At 35.9% G+C, this 23,386-nt stretch overlaps 4 protein-coding genes across 4 annotated transcripts; all 4 read left to right on the top strand.

Moving 5' to 3' along the window:
- Positions 1-4,927: 4,927 nt before the first annotated feature.
- Positions 4,928-6,855, top strand: LOC106395518 (auxin-responsive protein SAUR15-like). The gene has a single exon (XM_048755052.1). The coding sequence runs from the start codon at positions 6,124-6,126 to the stop codon at positions 6,493-6,495; it is 372 nt and encodes a 123-aa protein (XP_048611009.1). The 5' UTR covers positions 4,928-6,123; the 3' UTR covers positions 6,496-6,855.
- Positions 6,856-8,958: 2,103 nt separating this feature from the next.
- On the top strand, positions 8,959-9,787 carry LOC106394065 (auxin-responsive protein SAUR15-like). The gene has a single exon (XM_013834680.3). It carries the CDS (start codon positions 9,356-9,358, stop codon positions 9,725-9,727), a length of 372 nt encoding a protein of 123 aa, XP_013690134.1. The 5' UTR covers positions 8,959-9,355; the 3' UTR covers positions 9,728-9,787.
- A 1,258-nt stretch (positions 9,788-11,045) lies between these two features.
- Positions 11,046-16,641, top strand: LOC106391456 (kinesin-like protein KIN-5C). The gene is made up of 22 exons (XM_013832097.3): positions 11,046-11,296; positions 11,424-11,553; positions 11,943-12,101; positions 12,167-12,516; positions 12,604-12,742; positions 12,837-12,934; positions 13,024-13,180; positions 13,271-13,340; positions 13,432-13,508; positions 13,633-13,686; positions 13,759-13,839; positions 13,913-14,024; positions 14,096-14,182; positions 14,275-14,450; positions 14,567-14,728; positions 14,827-14,934; positions 15,016-15,174; positions 15,259-15,342; positions 15,429-15,634; positions 15,711-15,922; positions 15,995-16,146; positions 16,242-16,641. The coding sequence occupies exons 1-22, from the start codon at positions 11,238-11,240 to the stop codon at positions 16,437-16,439; spliced, it is 3,030 nt and encodes a 1,009-aa protein (XP_013687551.2). The 5' UTR covers positions 11,046-11,237; the 3' UTR covers positions 16,440-16,641.
- Positions 16,642-19,623: 2,982 nt separating this feature from the next.
- LOC106395051 (beta-fructofuranosidase, insoluble isoenzyme CWINV4) lies at positions 19,624-23,222 on the top strand. The gene is made up of 6 exons (XM_013835583.3): positions 19,624-19,903; positions 20,991-20,999; positions 21,078-21,937; positions 22,015-22,424; positions 22,528-22,642; positions 22,821-23,222. The coding sequence occupies exons 1-6, from the start codon at positions 19,717-19,719 to the stop codon at positions 23,016-23,018; spliced, it is 1,779 nt and encodes a 592-aa protein (XP_013691037.1). The 5' UTR covers positions 19,624-19,716; the 3' UTR covers positions 23,019-23,222.
- The last annotated feature ends 164 nt before the right edge of the window (positions 23,223-23,386 follow it).

Genomic DNA, 23,386 nt, shown 5'->3' with positions numbered 1-23,386 from the left:
TACTGGCTGGAGTCTGATGGGAGTAGATGATGGGGTTGTGAATCATCTGGAATGGCTTGTGCAACCTCATCTTCTCCTTCTTCATCATCCACGGCCTTGCCTTTGGTCTGATATTTTGGCGTGAAGAAGGATGGCTTGTCTACTAGTGCGGTAGCAGGGGGTAGGAACTCAACTGCAGCCTCTGAAAGTAGAGCAGTCAGGCCGATCTGAGGCAGGTGGCAGTAGAGTGTTTTCTTCGCTCGGTCCTGGAATACGTAGACGTAAGGACCATCCCGATCGATCCTCGAGTGGGGACCAGCTATGAACTCCTTACTTACTAGAGAAATGACATCCAGGTAGTTCCAAGCAATGTTGTTCGATCTGTCGAGTGCTACCTGATGGTTCTCGCAGTCTACACCCACATGTGTAAGGATCCGAGTAATCACTGCACCAAATCCACATGCACTGCTCTTGGATTTGGTTACTTTCCCCTTGTATCCTGCTAAGTTTGCGGCCAGCACCGCTCCCATGTTGAAGGCAGTAGCAGGTGGGAATGTAAAGTTTCCAAATGCCGGTAGCAAATGCCTCACACCTTGGTATAGGAGGCACAACTCCCATTGCGTGACTGATGCGGCTGTGGTTGTCCCGTATAGCAATGAGCCAATGAGGCGTGTGGCATATCTCAGTACTGGGTTCCGGATAAGTGACTCCTTTGCCTGAGAAGATCTATAAACCCCTGTGCCAATCGTTTCCCAGAAGTTCAACAGCTCTGAAGTCCAATAAAGACCAGATGTCCTCTCCCCTGCACTTAATCCAAATAGTCCGCAGAGGTCTGTGAAAGATACCTCAAAGTATACTTTCTGCACTACGAATGCCAGAAAACCTTCCTGATGGCTATCATCGGGATGGCTGACGTATGCAGATGCTATGAACTTGCGTACCAACTCCGGATAAGTGGGTTCGTTGAGGTTGCATAGTTGGCCTAGACCCATGTTCTGGAACATCCATTCAATGTCTGATTTGATTCCCAATATTGTCATCGTCTCCGGACATGCTAGTTGTGTAGCCGGAACGGCTACCTTCTTCATGTTGTTGTAGTGGGTGGTATCAGACTTATCCCACTTCTTTGGCCTTTGCTTCTCTCGCTGAGACGAACCCTCTTCTTGTGTGTTCTTCTTTGCTGATGTTTTCGTGCGCTTCATTCTCTACAAAATAGAATCTTTGAAACAAGTGAGTATGTAATATATGTTTTTCAAAGCAGCACAATACTAACACGAGTTCAGTAAACACTAGCGACTCAGCTAAGGAACATCAATCCATAATCAGTTCATTCCCCAGGTTCATCATTCCAATATGTATTTCAACAACGATTTGTCTCAACATGGTTATAATCAATTAAGAACTCAAATCAACATGAAAATGAAAGGCGAAATCGAGTTGTGATAAAAAAAAACAAATTGAAAAAAATTCTCAATCCCTAAATCATCTCAAATCCTGTTCCAAACTCGTTGATCACAGACAATTGTGTTCTATTCCATGTTTAAACATCTGTTTCATGCATATTTGATCAAGGAATCAACACGGAAATAAGAAATTCACAAAACCCAAAAAATTGCTCAAAACACGATTTGAGAATGTGGAGATTCGCGGAGTATACCTGTCTTAGGGTGAAAACGAGTGTAGGAATCAGGTAGAGCTCAAAAAATCAAGGGGAATAGAGCCCAAAATTGTTCAAATCGGATGATTATAGAGAGAGAAAAAGGGGGGGGGGTCGAATTATAGGGGAAATCGGAGGGGATGAGAGTTCTGAGGTTTTGATCCAAAAAGTTCGGGTTTTGCCTTATAATTCTGTTTCCCGCACACGCATCGATCGTTGCGTTTTTGTACAAATAAGGATCGATCGATGCGTTTAAAAAAAGGCTCCCGAGATTTTGTTCGATCCATCGATGGGATAATCTAATCGATCGATCACATTGTTACGCTTTGGTCCATCTTAGTGATCGATCGATGCGTTTTCGGACATATATCCATCGATCGATCCGTTTATAAAAAAACTTACAAGATTTTCCGAGGACATTCCGAGGAACGCTTGAGATTCTCGATCGATCGATGGGATAATCTAATCGATCGATCACATTGTTACGCTTTGGTCCATCTTAGTGATCGATCAATGCGTTTTTGGATATATATACATCGATCGATCCGTTTATAAAAAAACGTACGAGATTTTGTTCTCGATCGATCACATTGTTACCCCAAACCCTGTTTCCTCGGAAAAGCCTCGGAATATTCCTAGGAAATTCCGAGGAACACCTGATATACTCTATCGATCGATGCGTTTTGGTACATATATCCATCGAACAATCCGTTTAAAAAAAATTGATGTATTGAAACCCCAAACACTAGTTCCTCGGAATTTCCTCGGAATATTCCGACGGAATTCCGAGGAAGAAAAGGGTTTCCTCGGAATTCCCTCGGAATAATCCGAGGAAATTCTGAGGAAATAGGGTTTTTAAACCGAAAACAACGTTTTGCGGTTTGAATAACACCTATATAACCCTTATTAAGTGTCTTACGTTCATTATGAAGTCAAAAATTTGTTCCTTACCGTATAATTAACACTTTTCCGATTGTATGAACGAAATCCCACAACATAAGAGAAACACTTATACCTTTTAATGAACGGTAAAGGAAATACTTTCAATTAGTTTTGAAATTTGTTATTTCATGGTTTATGCTCATCTATACAAAGAATCTTCAATGGTATGCATTACAATTGTATAAGAAATGAAATACGGCAAAAAAAATTGATGTTTTGAAACCCCAAACACTAGTTCCTCGGTATTTCCTCGGAATATTCCAAGGAAATTCCGACGGATATTTTACTATCCGTCGGGATTTCCTCGGAATATTTTCATTTTACCGGGCAAATATTTCGCGAAAATTGAAATTAGAATTCCGACGGAATTCCGACGGATAATGTCCGTCGGACCCTAGGTTTTATAACCACGAGCCCCTTCTTCTTCCCCATTTCTCTCTTCTTCCTCTGCGCGACTCCTCTCTTCTCTCCGGCGATTTCCTCCAGAAATCCGACGATATCTCCGGCGATCTCCCCCTTCTCTTACACAAATCATGTAAGGACCCTATCCCACTCTTTTAGGTTCTATTTGTTAGGTTTTGTGTAGTTTTGATAGATTTTTGTTAGGGTGATTGGTTAGGATTGTTATTTGGTTGTATAATAGGTTTAGAATTGTGATTTGGTTGAATAATTTGTTTAGTTGAATTGATTTAGAATTTTTTTATTTTTTTTGTATTTATAAAAGCGATTTTTGTATATAAAATCGATTTTTGTATTTTACAAAACGATTTTTCTATATAAATTCGATTTTTTGGATTTTACAAAATCTTTTTTGTATATAAATTCGATTTTTTGGATTTTACAAAACATTTTTAATATCTATAAAACTTTTTTTGTGATTAAAAACTATTATTTTGGATTTAAAAATATTTTTAATATATATATATATTATTAAAACTATTTTTGTAATTATTAAACTATTTTTTATTTATTAAAACTATTTTTTGTTTATTAGAACTATTTTTATATATTTATTAAATATTTTTAATATCTTTAAATCTTTTTTTGTGATTAAATTATTTGAGATTTTTTTTAAAAAAATAATTAATTTATATATTTCTGTATTTATTAATTTATATATTTCTGTATACCAACAAGAAGACCGGCCAGATTGATGACGGTCTTGTGAGGGATGTGGTCGACCTGGTCCAAACTCAGGTGGTAGACGAAGTGTCTCAGCTTCAAACCGAGGATGACGCTTCGACGGCTTCGACCAACTTTTCCCGGTTTCGAATCAACAAAATCGTTGAATCCGTAAGTTCTTTTTTTTTTAAAGTTCAATTCATTTATTTCTTGGTTTAAATTTGTAAATTTGACTATTTTCTATTCAGTCGGTTCCAAAGAAGAAGGGACGTTTGGTCGGTGTGGGTCGTCGCACCCGGTCGGTTCCTCCTTCTTCTGCACCACCGCCCTTTGTTGATCCAGAAGTACTTACGGCTCAGTTGAAGGACAAGGATGATCGCATATCTTTGTTGGAGACCCAGATGGCGGCTCAACAGGCGGGCTATGAGGCACAGAGGAGGCTGAACCAGCAAATGATGGAGATGATGCAGAGGATGTACCCGAACGAGGTGTTCCCGGACGTGCCAGACCCGTAGTTTTTTTTTTTTCCCAAAAACTCGGAATGTTTTATTTTTATTTGTGAAACTTTGAATATTAATTAATATGATTTCAATTTTAATTTTAATTTTATATTTTCGAATTTAAATTTCAAAAATTTTATTTTTTTAAAAAAATAATATTTTTTACATTCCGAGGAAATTAATTATATTTTTTACTCGATCGATCGATGCGTTTTTGGACATATATCCATCGATCGATCTGTTTATAAAAAACGTTCGGAATATACCGAGGGACATCTTCCTCGGAATATACCGAGGGACACATTTCCTCGGAATATACCGAGGGACATGTTCCTCGGAATATACCGAGGGACATGTTCCTCGGAATATTCCGAGGAAGATGTCCCTCGGTATATTCCGAACGTTTTTTTTATAAACGGATCGATCGATGGATATATGTCCAAAAATGCATCGATCGATGAACTTCCGAGGAAATATCCCGACGAAGTTCTCCCTCGGTATATTCCGAGGAGATTTTCGACAAACTAGTGATCCTCGGAATTTCCTCGGAAATTTGTTTCCTCGGAATTTCGTCGGAAAATTCCGAGGGATTTCCGAGGAAAAAAAAAATTCCGAGGACTTGTTTCGTCGGTATGTCGTCGGAATAACGTTATTCCGACGAAATTCCGACGATTGTTTCCCTCAGTATCTTTGCTGTTTTCTTGTAGTGTAAATCCAACTGAGTAACTTAATGCTAAATTTTAAAATCCACAAAACAATGATTTTTTATTTCTAAACACGTTGTTTTCTATATATATATAAAATACCTACAAATCATAATTCTTATTTTTAAACACAATATACTTTTGACCTAGACCAAAAAAAAACTACATTCTGTTTTTAATAGAATAGATAGTCACGAAATAATTTTCGTTCGATACAACCACTCAAACTAACCACTTTAATCAAAATTTTGAATGATTTCCTATTTACTTATGAGATGTTTCCAAGCTAATCAACAAATTCATGCATACATGTCAGTATGCTATTAGATGATTCCGACTTGCATATTATTATAAATCATTAAAATAGGAGTGTAAATATTATACACTGACTAAATTATGACATTTCACCGACTACCAAATACTATATGACATGGTTAGATGCATATGTACAAGAAATTAAAAATACTAGAGTTTATTGCTTATCCGATTCCATACCTTTTGTTTTGCTTCATTAAATTAGTCAATATTCGTCTTATTGTTATGTTAATATCAGATAGGGCATTTGATGATTTTTTCGGTTACTTAAGGCATTGGATGATCACCAACTCCTTATCTGAAGCTTAATTATTTGGGTAATAAAAAAATCATTAATAATTATTGGTTTATTTTTGTGATACAAGCAATCATATCGTTGAATAAAGGGCCATCTATATATATGTATATGTAATCATGAATCAAACATGACGTTTTTTTTTTAAATGTCACGGACCATATGTACGAATAGTTGAATAAGATCCTCCGTGATAACCTATCGCTTGCGTAATGTACAAAGGTTTAAAAGGAATAATAACTGGTGCCATATCTAAGTCATTTATAGACTCCAAAGACATCATGTAGTTGTAACCATGATTTGGGACGAGATATATCATATTTATTATCATAATTATTTAATATTTAAAACTCACTATTCTCTCTCCGCCAAGGAATGCACCACGCTATTCCAAGTCAACACTGAAAAAAAAATTCGGAAAAACAAAAACAAACAAAATGTATAAAAGTCAAAAACTTGCCAGTTTTTATATTTAGTATATACATATAATCTTTGGTATAAAATCACCAATCATCTTCTTTTCTATTGTCTTCATCTTCACAATCTTAATCTTCTACATATCTTAGACGAGTTTCCGGAGGTGGAAAATATCATCGTACGTAAAACAAAATGATGGGGAAAAGAATAGCTTCATTCAAGAACTTAGCCAAGAAAGCGAAGAGCTTCAAAATGAGAGAAGGCAGCTCTGAGTATGTTCTGATCGGTGAGGGGGGCGACACTTCTCCGACGAAGAAGTCTACGGGGACGTTTGCTGTCTACGTTGGAGAAGAGCGCGTGAAGCAGGTGGTGCCGACGAGCTATTTGAAGCATCCTCTGTTTAGGATGCTCCTTGACAAGTCACGTGACGAGTTTCACTGTTCCGACCAGAAGGTTATGTTGGTCGTCCCTTGTAGCCTCTCAGCGTTTCAAGATGTCGTCAACGCCATCGAGTCTTGTAATGGAAACTTCGATTTCGGCGATTTTGTTGAGGAGTTTCTTTGATATTTTAACGATTTTCTACCTTCTTCTTGATTATTTCTTTCCGTTTTGATTGTAAATTTTTTTGTATTGTTTAAATCTTTCTAGGAAAAGATACAATCCTTTTTTTGTCAACAGATATAATCATTTTTTTTTGTCAATTTTTTGGAATGATTTCCTTTTTATTCATGAGATGTTTTCAAGCTTTTTATCTTCGGTGGATCGATATTAGTTTTGAAAATTTTATTTGTTCATATTTTTTGTTTTGATAAAATCCATCTTATTCATATTAATTAAGACAACTATTACATATCATAATTTTCTCTTATAAATTATTTATTAAACTAGAGTTATTTTGGGAATTGCAGTTTTGTTCTACAATATTCGCGAGGGAATATAAATCTTATACAACACAGTACGACATTACTTATGCCTTCTTAGCTACTACCAAATTATATATTTACATGGTTGGATGCACATGTACATATGTAAGAATTAAACATGACACTAAAAATTATTGTTTTTTTTTGGTAAAACACTAAAAATTATTACATATGTAAGAATTAAACATAACACTAAAAAATATTGTTTTTTTTTGGTAAAACACTTAAAATTATTGTTTATATCCAGTTACCTATATATTGCTTATTTGATTCCATACTTTTTGTTTCTTTCAATAAATTAATTAATATTCGTCCTGTAGTTATGTTTATAACTTTATATCAGATAGGGTATTGGATGATCACCAACTTCTTATTTGAAAGTTAAATATTTGGCCACTATTATTAATTGGCCGAGCCAGAAATATTTATTGTTGGGGGCAGAAAAAAAATTTTCAACATGGCAACATCAGCTGATCTAATGAAACTTTGGTGATTTAACTAACAATTTTGATAAATATTAAATTTTGTTGGGGGCAGCTGCATGCCCCCTTCTTCACTAACATTTGAATCAAGCTATATAATCGAAATTCTTGATATATATACAAGAAAGAGGTTGAAAACGATGAAAAGAAAGTTTGTTATTAATCTCCAGCTTAACTGTAAAAATATGTTACATTTAGCTTATATGGTTATCTTAAGTATCACTTAACTTTTACCAAAAAAAAAATATCACTTAACCAGTTCAACTTAATAACTGGTATAAACCAGTAAACCAGACTTTATGGCCCTGTTCGTTAGTGGAATGCGACTGAAATCAGTAGTGACTAGAAATTGTTCATAATTTTCTGCTTCGCTAATCTCTTGACCGAGAAAAGGAGACGCAACGACATAAATTATCAAAGCTCTACGGTGCTTCCGGTGTCGCCATAAAAACCAGCGTCGCTATTATTCTTTTCATTCTCTCCTCAGCGACAGAAAACAGAAATTTCCTTCACTTCTTCTTCTCTCCTTTCTTTTAAATTCTCTCTCTTTCCTTGTTAATTCTGATCGCTGGTCGCTCCCGCTGCCATCTCATAATAAAGTTATCTTAAAAATCATTGATAAACTATTGGTTTATTTTTGTGATACAAGCAATTATCTAGTTAAATAAGGAGGCACATGCTAAAACAAATAGTTCGAATGACATGAAACTTTAGCCATAATCTAAATAATGGCTGAAACAGATCCACCAAAATATAACCACGGGTGAACCAGAGAAATGGGAGACGAGACTGAGCTAAAGAACATAATCACAGGAAAGTCCTCTTAGACAAATTCCACCAAAAAAGCTTGACGAGAAAGCGATACAAGCTCACTAGCATCAACAACGAAGGTAACACATGAGGAACTAACAGCAACAAAGATGAATAACCAAACGTGAACAAAAACATTCAGAAAAGCAGTAATAAGGAGAGAGGAAAGGCAGGATAACCATGATCCGTAACTGATATAGTATTTAGCTGATAGTTGGTTTTCCTTCTTCTAGGGTTTTGTCTACCTCTTTTGGACACTTGATTATGGTATTTAGCCGGTTTAGATAACAGTTCAAAGAATCAAAATAGCCACTTTTGTATTCTAAATGATGTAATCTTCAATTCTATCTAATAATAATAACACCAGGTGAATAAAATTAAAATAAAATAAAGAGGCACATGACGTTTTAAAGATGAAATTAAATGTCACGACCGTATGTTCGAAAAGTCGAATACAGACCTCCGTGACAACCTATTGCTCAGCTCGGTCCTGATCACATTTTCATGAAACAGTTCAACAGGGTTTCTATTTGGTTGCAGGGTTCCACAATTCTAAAAGTTTCAGTTATATATATATGTAGTAGTACATATAATATCCCCTATATATTAAATAATATTAATAAGAAAAATGAAGATGTTTACTCACTTTCATGTAATTTTATTTTTAGTTTAGTTATCTTTAGATTTTTTAATTAAAAACTATTTTCCTTAAATATATAAAACTATAATATTAAAAATATGATTCATGCTACTTTTGAACAAGACCTAATATTCCAGGTACGGCATTGCCTAATGTACTAGAGTATAAAAGTAATAATAAGTGGTGCCATAGTTATTCATTTACAAACTCCAAAGACATATCACTGTAACCAAGATATGCTATGAGATTTTCTTAAAAATAAAAATGATTTGCTACGAGATATACAATTCTCTCCGCCAAATATGCAGCCCACTATTATAAGCAAGTCAGCTCAGCCAAAAATAAATTCGAAAACAAAAAAATGAAGTCAAAAGCTCAACAGTTCTCATTTTATTATATTGTTTTTTGGGTGTATGTTAGTATTTTATTACATTTTTATACATCTAATATTCTTTGGTATATAATCACCAACCATCTTCTTATTCTAATTTCTTCATCGTCACAATCTTAATTCTTACATATATCTTACGAGTTTCCAGAGGGGAAAATATCATCTTATGTAAAACAAAATGATGGGAAAAAGAATAGCTTCATTCAAGAAATTAGCCAAGAAAGTGAAGAGCATCAAAACTAGAGAACGCGGCTCCGAGTATGTTCTGCTCGGTGAGGGGGACGACACTTCTCTGACGAAGACATCAACGGGAACGTTTCCGGTGTATGTAGGAGAAGAGCGCGTGAGGCGGGTGGTCCCGATGAGCTACTTGAATCACCCTCTGTTTAGGATGCTCCTCGACAAGTCACGTGACGAGTTTCACTGTTCCGACCAGAAAGTTATGTTGGTCGTCCCTTGTAGCCTCTCGGCTTTTCAAGACGTCGTTAATGCCATCGAGTCTTGTAGTGGCAACTTCGATTTCGGCGATTTTGTTGAGGAGCTTCTTTGATTCTTAATTAATTCTTCCTTCTTCTTGATCATTTTCTTTTCGTTTTGATAAATAAATTTTGTATTTCTTGCCTATCTAAGAAAAGGTAAAATCATTTTTTATCAACAAATAATAATCAGTTTTTTTCTGGTAAAACAATAATAATAATCAATTTTTTTTAATGAATTAAAAAAAAAGAACGCAACACGAAGTTTTCCCGGAAAATCATCCATCCTAGTACTACTCTCGCCCAAATGCTTAACTACAGAGTTATGATGGGATCCGATACATTAGTGCTGGTACGATCGCACCCAACAATAATCAATTTTTGTCAACATATATGATCATTTTAACATATATAACCACTTCTTTTTGTCAACAGATATAATCATTTATAGGATTGATTGTGAAATTTGTGATTGTAGGAACACCCTTGGGGAATGACTAGTAAATGCTGTAACTTTATATTTTTTGCTGTAGAATTTAATCTGTAGATTTATTTGTTATATCTTTCATTGTTGTAACTTTCTAAACCACTATTTTTTTGCTCTGAAAATAAAGCTCTTTATACCTATAATTGGTTGACATATATAGCTCTAGACTAAATTTTAGCTGTCCAAAGTATCTACAGCCACAACCAATCATCCCCTTAGTTGCGCGGTGTTGATATTTTCTCTCGTTTGTATTACATCACATTTTAAGTCGTCATCCCCATCACCAATGTATTTTATTTATTTTAATAGTTTATATTTATTTATATTTCATAATTATTATTTAATTTATTTTTTTTGGCTTATTTTATGATTAAATAGTAACTATTTTTAAATAAAAATAATTGTTATTGTCAAAAAAAATTATAATGTCATCACATTTTTTCTCCAAGTAAATAGTATCGGTCATGTTTAACAAGTAAATTAGTTTAAATATTATGTTGATAAAATTACTGTAATAGTTTAAACTGTTAATTTTGTGAGCATGAATGTTTAAAATATTATCTTTTTCAATTTAATGTTTTAAAATGATATGATTTGAGTTTTTTTTAGGTCACATACATTATTTTGCAATAACAAATTTTACATTAACAACTAAAATAAAAATACATAGCCACATATAATTTGTCAAAATCACAAAACTCTACTATAGCCTCATGCAAAAGTTTTTCATAATTGGTGTATAATTAATGATTTTTTTTTTTTTGTCGAAAAGAAGGTTGAAACTTGACCATTGGGCCTAAATGGGCTGATCAGTAAGTGATGGCCTTCTTTATCGAATGGCTAAGTGAGTCAAATGGGCTAAAATCATATTAGTAAACAAATATTAATTAATTTCGAAAGAGAAAAGAGAGAGAGAGAGAGAAGCGTCTCTTCAAAAATATTCAAATCTCACATTTCACCCCGCTCTCTCTCTCTAAAAAGATCCCGTCGCCGGCGATAAAAGGAAGAGAGATAGAGAGAACTTCGAAACACAGAAAGCTTCGATCTTTCGAGAGTAGTAGCATCAGATTTCGAAATTAACCTCTCTTGATTACAAAATGTCCAGCCGCCACGATAAAGAGAAAGGCGTCAATGTTCAAGTTCTTCTCCGATGCAGGTTACCTTAGGGTTCTGGGTTCGCTTTTTGGTTCTAATCCCACTTTATATTTATGCTCAAAATTGAAGCTTTTTGGGTTTGGATTCACACTTGTTTTTGTTTTGTTTTTTTGTTTTTTTGTTGACAGGCCGTTTAGTGATGATGAGTTGAGGAGCAACGCTCCTCAGGTTCTCACTTGTAATGATCTGCAAAGAGAAGTTGCTGTCTCTCAAAACATCGCTGGGAAGCACACTGATAGGGTTTTCACTTTTGATAAGGTAACACAAAGTGGCTTAGCTTAGGGTACTTTTGTGGAAAGGGAGATGCTTTAAACTTAATATCAGATACTTGATGCTGTTTGCCTTCATATTCTGGATTAGTTAAGCTAAAGAAGTGGAGTTTGTTTGAGAGTATGTAGGATTTGCTTAGCAACTGAACCCACAACTAATTAGTCAGACCAAGTGTGTACTTGAATTTCACAACTGTGTGTCAGGAGGGAAAGTGTGTTTTGGTATGTTTTACACTGGAACTTTGCAGTGTAGAGAAAGGTGTAGTGATTGTTTCTTCAGCTCGTTTGCTTTTGTGAAGTAGAATGTGTTTTAATCATGTGACCATTGATGGAATTTAGTGATTATCTACAGGCTGAAATGTGTTTTGTTGAACACAGGTGTTTGGACCATCAGCCAAACAGAAGGAACTGTATGACCAAGCCGTTGTTCCAATCGTGAACGAAGTGCTTGAAGGTTTTAACTGTACAATATTTGCTTATGGACAGACTGGTACAGGGAAAACATATACAATGGAAGGAGAATGTCGAAGGTCAAAGGTCTGTGTGTATTTTCTTTTGTAAGGTCTGCTGGTGATTTTATCTGATGTAAGCTGTTTACACAGGGCGGGCCTAGTGGAGGTCTTCCAGCAGAAGCAGGTGTTATACCTAGAGCTGTGAAACAAATCTTTGATACCCTTGAGGGCCAGGAAGCTGAGTACAGTGTCAAAGTCACGTTTCTGGAACTCTACAACGAAGAGATCACCGATCTACTTGCTCCTGAGGATATCTCCAGAGTTGCTTCTGAAGATAAACAGAAGAAGCCGTTGCCTCTGATGGAGGACGGCAAAGGTGGCGTTCTCGTTAGAGGATTGGAAGAGGAGATCGTGACGAGTGCTAATGAAATCTTCACTTTGCTGGAGAGAGGTTCCTCTAAACGGCGAACTGCAGAAACGTTCTTGAATAAACAGTCAAGGTAATGTCTTTGATGTTTTGTTTTGTTTTCTTTGCATTTTGATGTTGTTATAGTCTCTCTTACGTAACGGCAGTTCTGTATTTTCAGTCGGTCGCATTCTCTGTTCTCGATAACAATACATATCAAAGAAGCTACTCCGGAAGGTGAAGAGTTAATCAAGTGTGGGAAGCTGAACTTGGTTGACTTGGCAGGGTCAGAAAATATATCACGTTCTGGTGCTAGGGATGTAAGTAGTCGCTCACTCACTCTTCAATTGAGTTCGAGCGTCTTTCTTCTCAGTTTCTAGATTTTTTTATTCAAATAGCCTTTTCTCTGTGTAGGGCCGCGCTCGAGAAGCTGGTGAAATAAACAAAAGTCTTCTTACATTAGGGAGAGTGATCAGTGCTTTGGTAGAACATCTTGGACACATTCCTTACAGGTTTAAACTCGTTTTCTGTTTTTTTTTTTAATCTTTATGTTAGGATTATTTAGTAGTAATTTATAATTATATCTTTCACTGTAATATAGGGATAGTAAGCTCACCCGCTTACTACGTGATTCACTTGGTGGGAGAACGAAGACATGTATCATAGCAACAGTTTCACCTGCTGTTCACTGTCTCGAGGAAACCTTGAGTACTCTAGATTATGCACACAGGGCAAAGCATATTAGGAACAAACCAGAGGTACTGTCTTTTTATTATAGTTCTCCATTTAGGCTAACGATTCAAAAACGAGAACTCATATTCATACTCTTGTGTATTTCTTTTTGGCAGGTTAACCAGAAAATGATGAAATCTACTTTGATAAAGGACCTTTATGGTGAAATAGAACGACTTAAGGCGGGTAAGAAGAGGCAATCTCTCACTGTAGTACTTAAAACTATATTACTCACTATCATCTGCTCTGACCTTTTTCTTATTTGCAAATTTTAAAGAGGTCTATGCTTCCCGTGAGAAAAATGGTGTTTATATGCCAAAAGAGAGATACTATCAAGAGGAGAGTGAAAAAAAGGTATTGAGTATCTGAGCACAGTTCAGAATTTTCTCTTAGGTTGAAGGAACATAATGTTCATTTGGCATAGGACATGGTAACCTCATCATCTCCTTACGCACCCCTTTTTTTGCTCCTTTTGTAGGCAATGGCCGAACAGATTGAACAGATGGGTGGTCAGATAGAGAATTATCAAAAGGTTGGTTTCTTCTTACTCAATAGATCAAAACATATTTGAAGTCTATTATTTATATATTTTTTTTCTGACCAGAATCTTGAGGAGTTGCAAAACAAGTACACTGGTCAAGTGCGGGAGTGCTCTGATCTGACCAGCAGGCTTGATAGCACTGAGGTATTGGTTAATTCCTTTTGATGGGCTTTAATGCTTTATAACTATGCTCTGAGACTTTTAATGTGTTATCTAGAAAAACTTGAGCCAAACCAGCAAAATGCTTGCTTCCACAAACGAGGAATTGAAGAAATCTCAATATGCCATGAAGGAGAAAGATTTCATCATCTCAGAGCAGAAAAAATCTGGTAATTTCTAACTCATTACCTTGATCAAATGTTTGAAAATTTGTCTCTAACATGCTTATGCATTTTCCCAGAAAATGTACTGGTTCAACAAGCTTGTGTTTTACAATCTAACCTGGAGAAAGCTACTGAAGAAAATTATTCATTACACCAAAAAATTGGTATGTGTTTTGAGTCTTTTGACAATTCTTGCTGTCATTTCATTACCAATGTCATTAAAGTTGTTAATACATGATCATTTGGTGCTGTGTAGGAAGAGAGAATAAGCTCAGTGCGGATAACAGGAAAGTGGTAGACAATTATCAAGCAGAACTTTCTGAACAAATATCCAATCTGTTCAACATGGTTGCCTCATGTCTGTCCCAGCAAAATGCACAGCTTCATGGTGTTAACAAACTGTCCCAATCTCGGTTGGAGGCACATAACAAGGTATCAAACTGTTTTGTTCTTTAGTTTTCTAACAATGAATGAGTAAATGTTGCTGTAAAATTGTTAATGTTCAAGTTGTCTAAGTAAATACTATTTGCAAATTTGTTTTTGTTAAGGCAATTCTTGAAATGAAAAAGAAGGTTCGAGCGTCAAGGGATTTATATAGTTCACATTTGGAGGAAGTGCAGAATGTAGTCCGCTTGCACAAGGCAAACTCAAATGCTTGTCTTGAAGAAGTTTCAGCATTGACGACTTCAAGTGCATCTTCCATTGATGAGGTAACAACCCCTTTGTCAATCTCTTTCCTTTTCTTTTAGTGTTTTTTTTTTTTTTTTTTTTTGCTGTGTTCAAATAGAATTTGGCTTGTGGTTTTCAGTTTCTTGCTTCAGGGGATGAGACAACATCATCGTTATTTGATGAACTTCAGAATGCTCTTACGTCCCACCAGCGAGAAATGGCTCTCTTTGCGAGGGAACTGAGACAGGTCAGTGCACTGAGAGATATAACATTGTCTTAGAGATTAACAAAAGCTATTTAACTGGATTGTTTTTTTCCTAATAAGCAGAAGTTCCACACAACGATGGAGCAAACACAGGAGATGTCTGAATACACAAGTACGTTCTTCCAGAAGCTTATGCAAGAGTCTAAAAACGCTGAGAATCGTGCAGCGGAGGCTAATGAAAATCAAATAAACAGCATTATCGATTTTCAGAAGACTTACGAGGTCATAATGCTTACATCTCTTCACGTCTCATGCTAAACATGTTTACTTGAGTCTATCTATAACTAGAGCATGTGTTGTGTGCAGGCTCAGTCAAAATCTGACACAGAGAAACTTATAGCGGATTTAACTAATCTAGTCTCAAGTCACATTCGCCGCCAACACGAACTGGTTCGTTGCTTCTTCTTCCATTTGTTTCTTATTGTCTTCCATTTCATGAAGCATAAAGACTGTATTGTCTTTTTTTGTCCTGGCAGGTGGATTCAAGACTCGGTAACTTTAAAGATGCAGTCTCTTCCAACAAAACTTTCATGGATGAACACGTCTCTGCAGTAAACACTTTGGCTAAAGACGCAAAAAGAAAATGGGAGACGTTTTCTATGCAAGCTGAGAATGATGCTAGAGAAGGTGCTGATTTCTCGGCTGCAAAACATTGTCAAATGGAGTTACTGCTTCAGCAATCGTAAGATCATTTGCTATGGTTTTTGTAACAATCTTTCAGTATTGTGTTTTAACCTTTTCATCTTTCTATGCGTTAGTGTTGGTCATGCGGAATCAGCTTTCAAACACTGCAAGCTAACTCATGAGTCTCTAAAGGAGATGAACAGCAAGCAAGTCGCAGATGTCTCTTCGCTTGTTAAGTCTGCTTGTGATAACAATGAGAAGCACGATGGTGAAGTGGAGTCTGCAAGGACTGCTGCTGAGAAGGATGTAGCCAAGAACAGCGATGAGATCATCCAGCAAATTGATGGTAAGTTCTCTCTTTCTTAAGGGATGCTCATTATCATGACAATTCTAAATTGACATCCTTGTGGTCTTTCAGGCATGTCAGAGGGTGAAAAAGTGTTTGTATCACAAATCTTGGAAAACGTCAAGACGCATGAAAAATCAATTGAGAGTTTCCAGCATGATCATTGTTGTCAAGCTAGATGCATTGAGGATAAAGCTCAAGAAACTTTTCAACAAAGATATATGGTAAGTTGTTTTTCTCACAGCATAATAATAACATTAACTCTTTTCACTCTTAAGAAGAATCTTATCACCAAGCTCTCTCATTTGGTGAATTACAGGAGTATGAGACCACAGGGACAACTCCGTCAAAGAGTGAGCCAGAGGTCCCAACTAAAGACACCATTGAATCACTACGAGCAATGCCAGTGGAGACATTGGTTGAAGTGTTCCGTGAAAACAACTCTTATGAATCCTTTGCGGCCAAGGAATCTAAACTTCAACAGCTAACACGGTCGCCTCTCTCACAAGTCAACTAGGGAACCACCTCTGTGTACACATATGTGAAAGTATGGAATCAAATCAATGAAGAGTTAGATGCTTCTGACACATCTTGTGAGTTTTACAAGTCTTTAAAACTAATCCGTTGTGGGATTCAGCTTCTTTCACCTACATTGAAATATTCAACATGGTATAATGTATGTTTTTTTTATTTCAATAGTGGAAAACTTGACAGCAATCTATGATCTCAGAGATGGTTTGTTCAAAAACATAACACAATGCAAGTCTTAGACCCTTTTAGCTCGTGTTGTTTATGCTGTGCATGCATATACCACTTGACCACTTTCTATATATGACTCAACCATGAAGCTGCTTTCAAATCCCAACGATGAACATTTTAAGTGGAAAATCAAGTAGCATATGTTATATCAGAGTCATTGTGCCACTCAAAAGATTCATTTCTCACAATACCATGAGAATTTCTAGAGATCATGAGCATGAGAGATTCCCATTGAACCCTCTTTTACCATTTCAGAGTGTAATTATGAACATCTTTTAGTTCGTGCTAGTTTTCAAATGCTTTACAACTCATCAACTATGTGTTTGTATATAAAGCTTAAAATAACATGTTTATGATATTGGTGATGGAAAATCTTGTATCAATATATCAAGCTTTTGGTATTTGGTCATTCATTTTAGAAAGTGGAACATCAATAAAAGTGGAGTTATATACATTTTTTATTCTTATTTCTTCAATCAAATATATGGTAACAATTGGTTAAAGATATTGTGGTAGGCGTTAGCTTCAAGTAGAGTCAACTCGAGATTTAGGGATACTTGGGCAAGGTTCACTTGCACAAAAGATGCAAGCACTGTCTATGTGGGTGATGTTTCACAATTATAGCAATGGAAGCATTACAACTAGCAAAAAAAGTTGTGGAGGTATTTCTGGTTTATATAAGAAAAAAGAAAAATATATGAGTTTGAAGCATACCTGAAAATTTGGTTTTGTATGGAAGGTAAGTTCAGTGCTGAAAGTGTACTTGAAACTGTGAGAAGAATCTTTGCTTCACTTTTTGGCTTTATCATGTCATGGCCTTTTCTAGTGAAGGCTCAAATATAACTGGACATTAGGTTTATTATGTCTCGTGTTTTGTCTATGACTGGTCTTGTTTAAACCGGTTCTTGATTTTTATCGATCTGTTGGATACATGCAAATGAATGTTGAAATATTTCTATTTAACATAGGTGTCTCACTTTTTTTAACTGGAAATAACAAGAGCTCAGCTGGTTGTTAATCAACAAATGTAATCTCAAAACATCTATAACTAATATTATAATTACTGAAGTTAAAAATTGCAATCTTAAACCCATAACCTCTTGCAATCTTTAGGAAGAGAACTAAAAAAATAATATGTTTTCCTTGATCGGAAGAGGTTATGGGTTTAAGATTGCAATTTTTAACTTCAGTAATTATAATATTAGTTTAAGATTGCAATTTTTAACTTCAGTAATGGCCAATAAACTACGAACAAACCTTTTGTATCAGAACTGTCTGATGAGATTCCAACAAAATTCTGCAGTTTCTGACAAAAAGGGTTCTCCTAATATTTCATTGTAGGATACACTTTTCTTGTAGTGAAGTGATCAAATTTACCAAAAAATTATATTATAAAAAGATTATGACAGTAAATTCAGTTTATATATTATGCTAATACCGGATATATAGGAATTTTGTATACAGGAATTTGAAGTGCAAACTTAATATAAAATGTGCTCATTTGGCCGACTAAACAAGAGCCATGATTTCACTCATCTGGCGTAAATGGTTATTATAAGATAAGAAGAATTATATACTTGAGGAAATAATCGTCACATAAATTATGAAACAGTTAAAATAAAATTCAAAATAAGTTATGAAACATAATCCAGCAGTTCGAGAACGTCAGGTGGCCTACGGCGGTACTGAACGTTTCTCACACACGATTACCCGAGGTCACTAGTTCGATACTCGGGGAAAGCGGGTTGGTACTGGGTTAGCTAAAAAATCCCTACGGGGATTTTTGGCGAGGTGGCCTTCGGGGTGAGCCCAGTCACTATAAAAAGTTCAACTTATACAGTTTTGAGAACGTCAGGTGGCCTAGTGGCAGTACTGAACGTTTCTCACACACGACTACCCGAGGTCGCCAGTTCGATACTCGGGGACAGCGGGGTGGTACTGGGTTAGCTAAAAAAATCCCTACGGAGATTTCTGGCGAGGTGGCCCTTCGGGGTGAGTCCAGTTACTATAAAAAGTTCAACCTATACAGTTTTGAGAACGTCAGGTGGCCTAGCGGCAGTACTGAACGTTTCTCACACACGACTACCCGAGGTCGCTAGTTCGATACTCGGGGAAAGCGGGGTGGTACTGGGTTAGCTAAAAAATCTCTACGAGGATTTCTGGCGAGGTGGCCCTTCGGGGTGAGCCCAGTCACTATAAAAAGTTCAACCTATACAGTTTTGAGAACGTCAGGTGGCCAGCGGCAGTACTGAACGTTTCTCACACACGACTACCCGAGGTCACCAGTTCGATACTCGGGGACAGCGGGGTGGTACTGGGTTTGCTAAAAAATCTCTACGGGGATTTCTGGCGAGGTGGCCCTTCGGGGTGAGTCAGTCACTATAAAAAGTTCAACCTATACAGTTTAAACGAAGCGCTCATAGCTTGGTGGTAAAGGAGGTACAGCTGTACTGCCCGCCACCCGGGTTCGAGCCTTGGCCACAACGGATTTAACATCCCTTCCGTTGGGGCGCTAGACCCCTTACGAGGGGATAGTTGGGAATGTAGCTGCACAGATACCAGAATTACAAAAAAAAAAAAATAATAATAATAATCCAGCAGTGCTTTTAAACTAAAATATATTCACTAAACTATGAATAATTACATATATATTAAAAAAAAAAGAAGAATAATTACATATGAGAGAGCCCTAGAAAGTAGGAGTTAAACTGCCGACCAAAAACATTAACTTTCAGTTAAGATAGAACTATATAAATATTAAAAGATAAAAAATCAGCTTCCGGGTATTTTTTTATTATTTAAAATCATTCAGATGTGTATATTTTTCTAATTATAGTTAAGAGTAAAAAACTCCACTGGATTAACATTATCCTAAAACTTATCTATTTTCTGTTATCTTCCTCCTGATTTTTAGCCTATATAAACAATACAACAAACTATATTTTTTCACCTATCAAATTCTCTCATTCTTAGTATACACCAGTTCTACACACACACAATATCAAACACCACTCAGATCCTGAGTTTCTGGATCAATGGGTATCTCAAATATTGTTTCTGTGTTATTATTGCTTGTACTACTCAGTTTAAGCAGTAATAACATCAAAGGGGTTAAAGCTTTTCATCATGTTTACGAAAATTTGCAATCTCAATCAGTCGAGTCAGTGGATCATCTTCACAGAACCGCTTTTCACTTTCAACCTCCAAAGCATTGGATTAACGGTACACTGATCTCTAGCTCTATTATTTCGTATATAGTTTATATACTTAGAAACATGTGTTTCCTTAATTAGGGTTTATAATGATCGCTTTGATGCTTAGATTTTAAGTTTCTGTTAGGTCTTCATTTCTTCAAATCCAACGTTTGCTTGTTGTAGTATGCGTGATAAAACGATAAAACCAGCATTTCAGTGAACGAAACAGATAAATTTACAGTATTCTTAGGGACAAAACTTTTTCTCCAGTCAGATCATCAGTATATTTCCTAATTATTAACCCTACGTATTGATAAATATATACAGGGGGATAAAATATATTATGTTTGCATGGGGTAGTCTATATATATATATAAACTTATTAATCTATACGTATGCATTATTCATCTAAAGTAATTGCGTAGTTATGTCAAGAAACACAGCAACTATAATATGTAAACACAGCTATACCTTCTATATGTATATAAGCTATGCTTTAGCCTACATATGCATACGATAACTACACTTTTTCGAATTAGTACATGATTCAAAAATAGAAGGCACATCATATATCACGTGAGAACGCAGCTTTGCTTATTTTGTATTATCTTTCTTTGTGAATGTGTATCCATATATCTCTTTCAAGAAATATATCTTGTTGCCAATGGGGAAGTTCTGTGTGAAATGTAGAAGTTTTATATTTGTGAAACCTCAAATCATTTTAATCTGATGTAAAAAACTATTTAATTTTATTTTCATTATCCAATAACATGTATAAAACCCTATTGTATATAGATAACAGATTATTAATATCTTAAAACTTTCAATCATTCAATCGAGAACCAATTATAAAATATAATTATGGTGAGGAGAGAACGATCGTGATCGAGTAATAAATTACACTTTATCCTCCTTTATTCACGTTTTCTTAATTTCATCTACAAGTTGTTGTACCATATACTTTCATTCATGTGATTATTTTGTATTGCGTATCCTCTTATCATATATCTTATTTAAAAAATCTAAATCTAATTTTGATGAAATTCAGCATAATCTAACCTCGTCTTCCTTTGTTTTTGTGTGTTTTCATGTGGCATTCTCAACAATCACAACAGATCCAAATGGTGAGTTTATGAGAAAATGCATTTGTGTAGTTCTCACTAATATTATTAGATGATCTAATTTGAGTTTCCTGAAAACAGGTCCAGTATACTACAAAGGTTTCTACCATCTCTTCTACCAGTATAACACCAAGGGTGCGGTTTGGGGCAACATTGTGTGGGCACATTCGGTCTCCAAAGACTTAGTAAATTGGGAGGCTCTTGAACATGCCCTCTATCCCTCCAAATGGTTTGACATTAAAGGTACATGGTCCGGTTCAATAACAATCGTACCGGGAAAAGGACCGGTTATCCTATATACCGGTGTTAACCAAAACGAAACTCAAATCCAAAACTACGCAATCCCAAAGGACCCCTCAGACCCATACCTAAGAAAATGGATTAAACCAGATGATAACCCGCTCGTAATGCCAGACTACACCATGAACGGTTCAGCTTTCCGTGACCCGACCACGGCATGGTTCTCCAAAGACGGGCATTGGAGAACCGTGGTTGGGTCAAAAAGAAAGCATAGAGGGATTGCGTATATCTACAGAAGCCGTGATTTCAAGCATTGGGTCAAAGCTAAGCACCCGGTTCACTCTAAAGAATCAACCGGTATGTGGGAGTGTCCTGATTTCTTCCCGGTTTCCACAACTGATTTCCAAAACGGTTTGGACTTGGATTACACCGGTTCGAACACAAAACACGTGTTGAAAGTTAGCTTGGACATAACCCGTTTTGAGTATTACACGGTGGGGAAGTACGATCCTAAGAAGGAGAAGTACGTACCAAACGGTGATACACCCGATGGTTGGGACGGTTTGAGATTCGATTATGGTAACTTCTATGCTTCCAAGACATTCTTTGACTACAAAAAGAATAGAAGAATCTTGTGGGGTTGGGCCAATGAATCCGACACCGTTGAAGATGATATCTCCAAGGGTTGGGCTGGTCTTCAGGTTATATATCTTAACTATATTAATAGTTTTATAAAAATTCATTTTTTTTCTTAATAGTGATTTAATTTTTTGTTTAGGTGATTCCGAGAACGGTGCTTCTTGATGCAAACAAGAAGCAACTAGTGTTTTGGCCTATTGAAGAAATAGAGTCATTAAGAAGTAACTACGTACGAATGAACAACAAAAACATCAAGATGGGTCAACGCTTAGAAGTCAAAGGAATCACTCCTGCTCAGGCCGATGTGGAAGTGACATTCAACGTGGGACAATGTCTAGAGAAAGCTGAGGAATTCGACCAGAGCTACACATTCAAACCGTTAGATTTGTGTAAAATAAAAGGCTCGAATGTGACAGGTGGTGTTGGACCTTTCGGTTTGATCACATTGGCCACTCCTGATTTGGAAGAGTACACTCCTGTCTTCTTTAGAGTCTTCAAAGACACTTCTACAGATAAGCCTAAGGTTCTCATGTGCTCAGATGCTAGACCGTACGTTCCATAACCCTCTATGTATATGCTTGATATCCTATATATATATATTATGCTTTTATTTAATTAATGATTCTAACATTATTGAAACATTTCGTTATAGTTCATCGTTGAAGCAAGACAGGGGTCCACTCAAACAAGATAGGATGTACAAACCATCATTTGCTGGGTTTGTGGACGTTGATCTATCTGATGGAAGGATCTCTCTAAGGAGTTTGGTACGTATAGAGTAAAAATCTTTGGTATTATTATTGATTTGTTTTGTTTTGTGTATATGCAATTGACATGAAAAGGATCTCTCTAAGGAGTTTGGTACGTATAGAGTAAAAATCTTTGGTATTATTTATTTATTTTGTTTTGTGTATAATTGACATGAAATGGAATTTTTATTTACAGATAGATCACTCGGTAGTAGAGAGCTTCGGAGCTTTAGGGAAAACAGTAATAACGTCAAGAGTGTATCCATTGAAAGCAGTGAAAGGGAATGCACATTTGTATGTGTTTAACAATGGAACACAGACTGTAAACATAGAGAGTCTTGATGCATGGAGCATGGAGAAGCCTTTGCAGATGATGAATAATGGAGCTCTCTAATGTAGACTTTAATTAACTCTCTCCCTTATCCTTTTCTTTCTTATAGTGATGGTAATTAATTGCATGATAATTTGATGTCATTAGAAAGAAAAACTTTGTGATTTTCTGTTTTATCAAGTATGATTAGTGCATGTCCGCACTTAATATATGTACTGTACCTTTCTACTAATTACTCAATAAACAACAAGAATCTGTAGTTGGATCTAAGTTGGGAAATGATATTTGGCAAAAAAAAAAAAGGGTTGGGAAATGTGAGTTTTAAACAAAAAAAATAAACCATCTATTAGTTTGGTTAGACCTAAATGCCATTTTCGTTTGTGAATATTGTGATATTAGTATTTATTGGATACGACAATGGATACTAACCA

The sequence above is a fragment of the Brassica napus genome, chromosome C4 (assembly GCF_020379485.1).
Source record: "Brassica napus cultivar Da-Ae chromosome C4, Da-Ae, whole genome shotgun sequence".
NCBI lineage: Eukaryota > Viridiplantae > Streptophyta > Magnoliopsida > Brassicales > Brassicaceae > Brassica > Brassica napus.
Note: the sequence above shows the minus strand (reverse complement) of the source record. Positions and strands in the feature narration are given on the sequence as shown.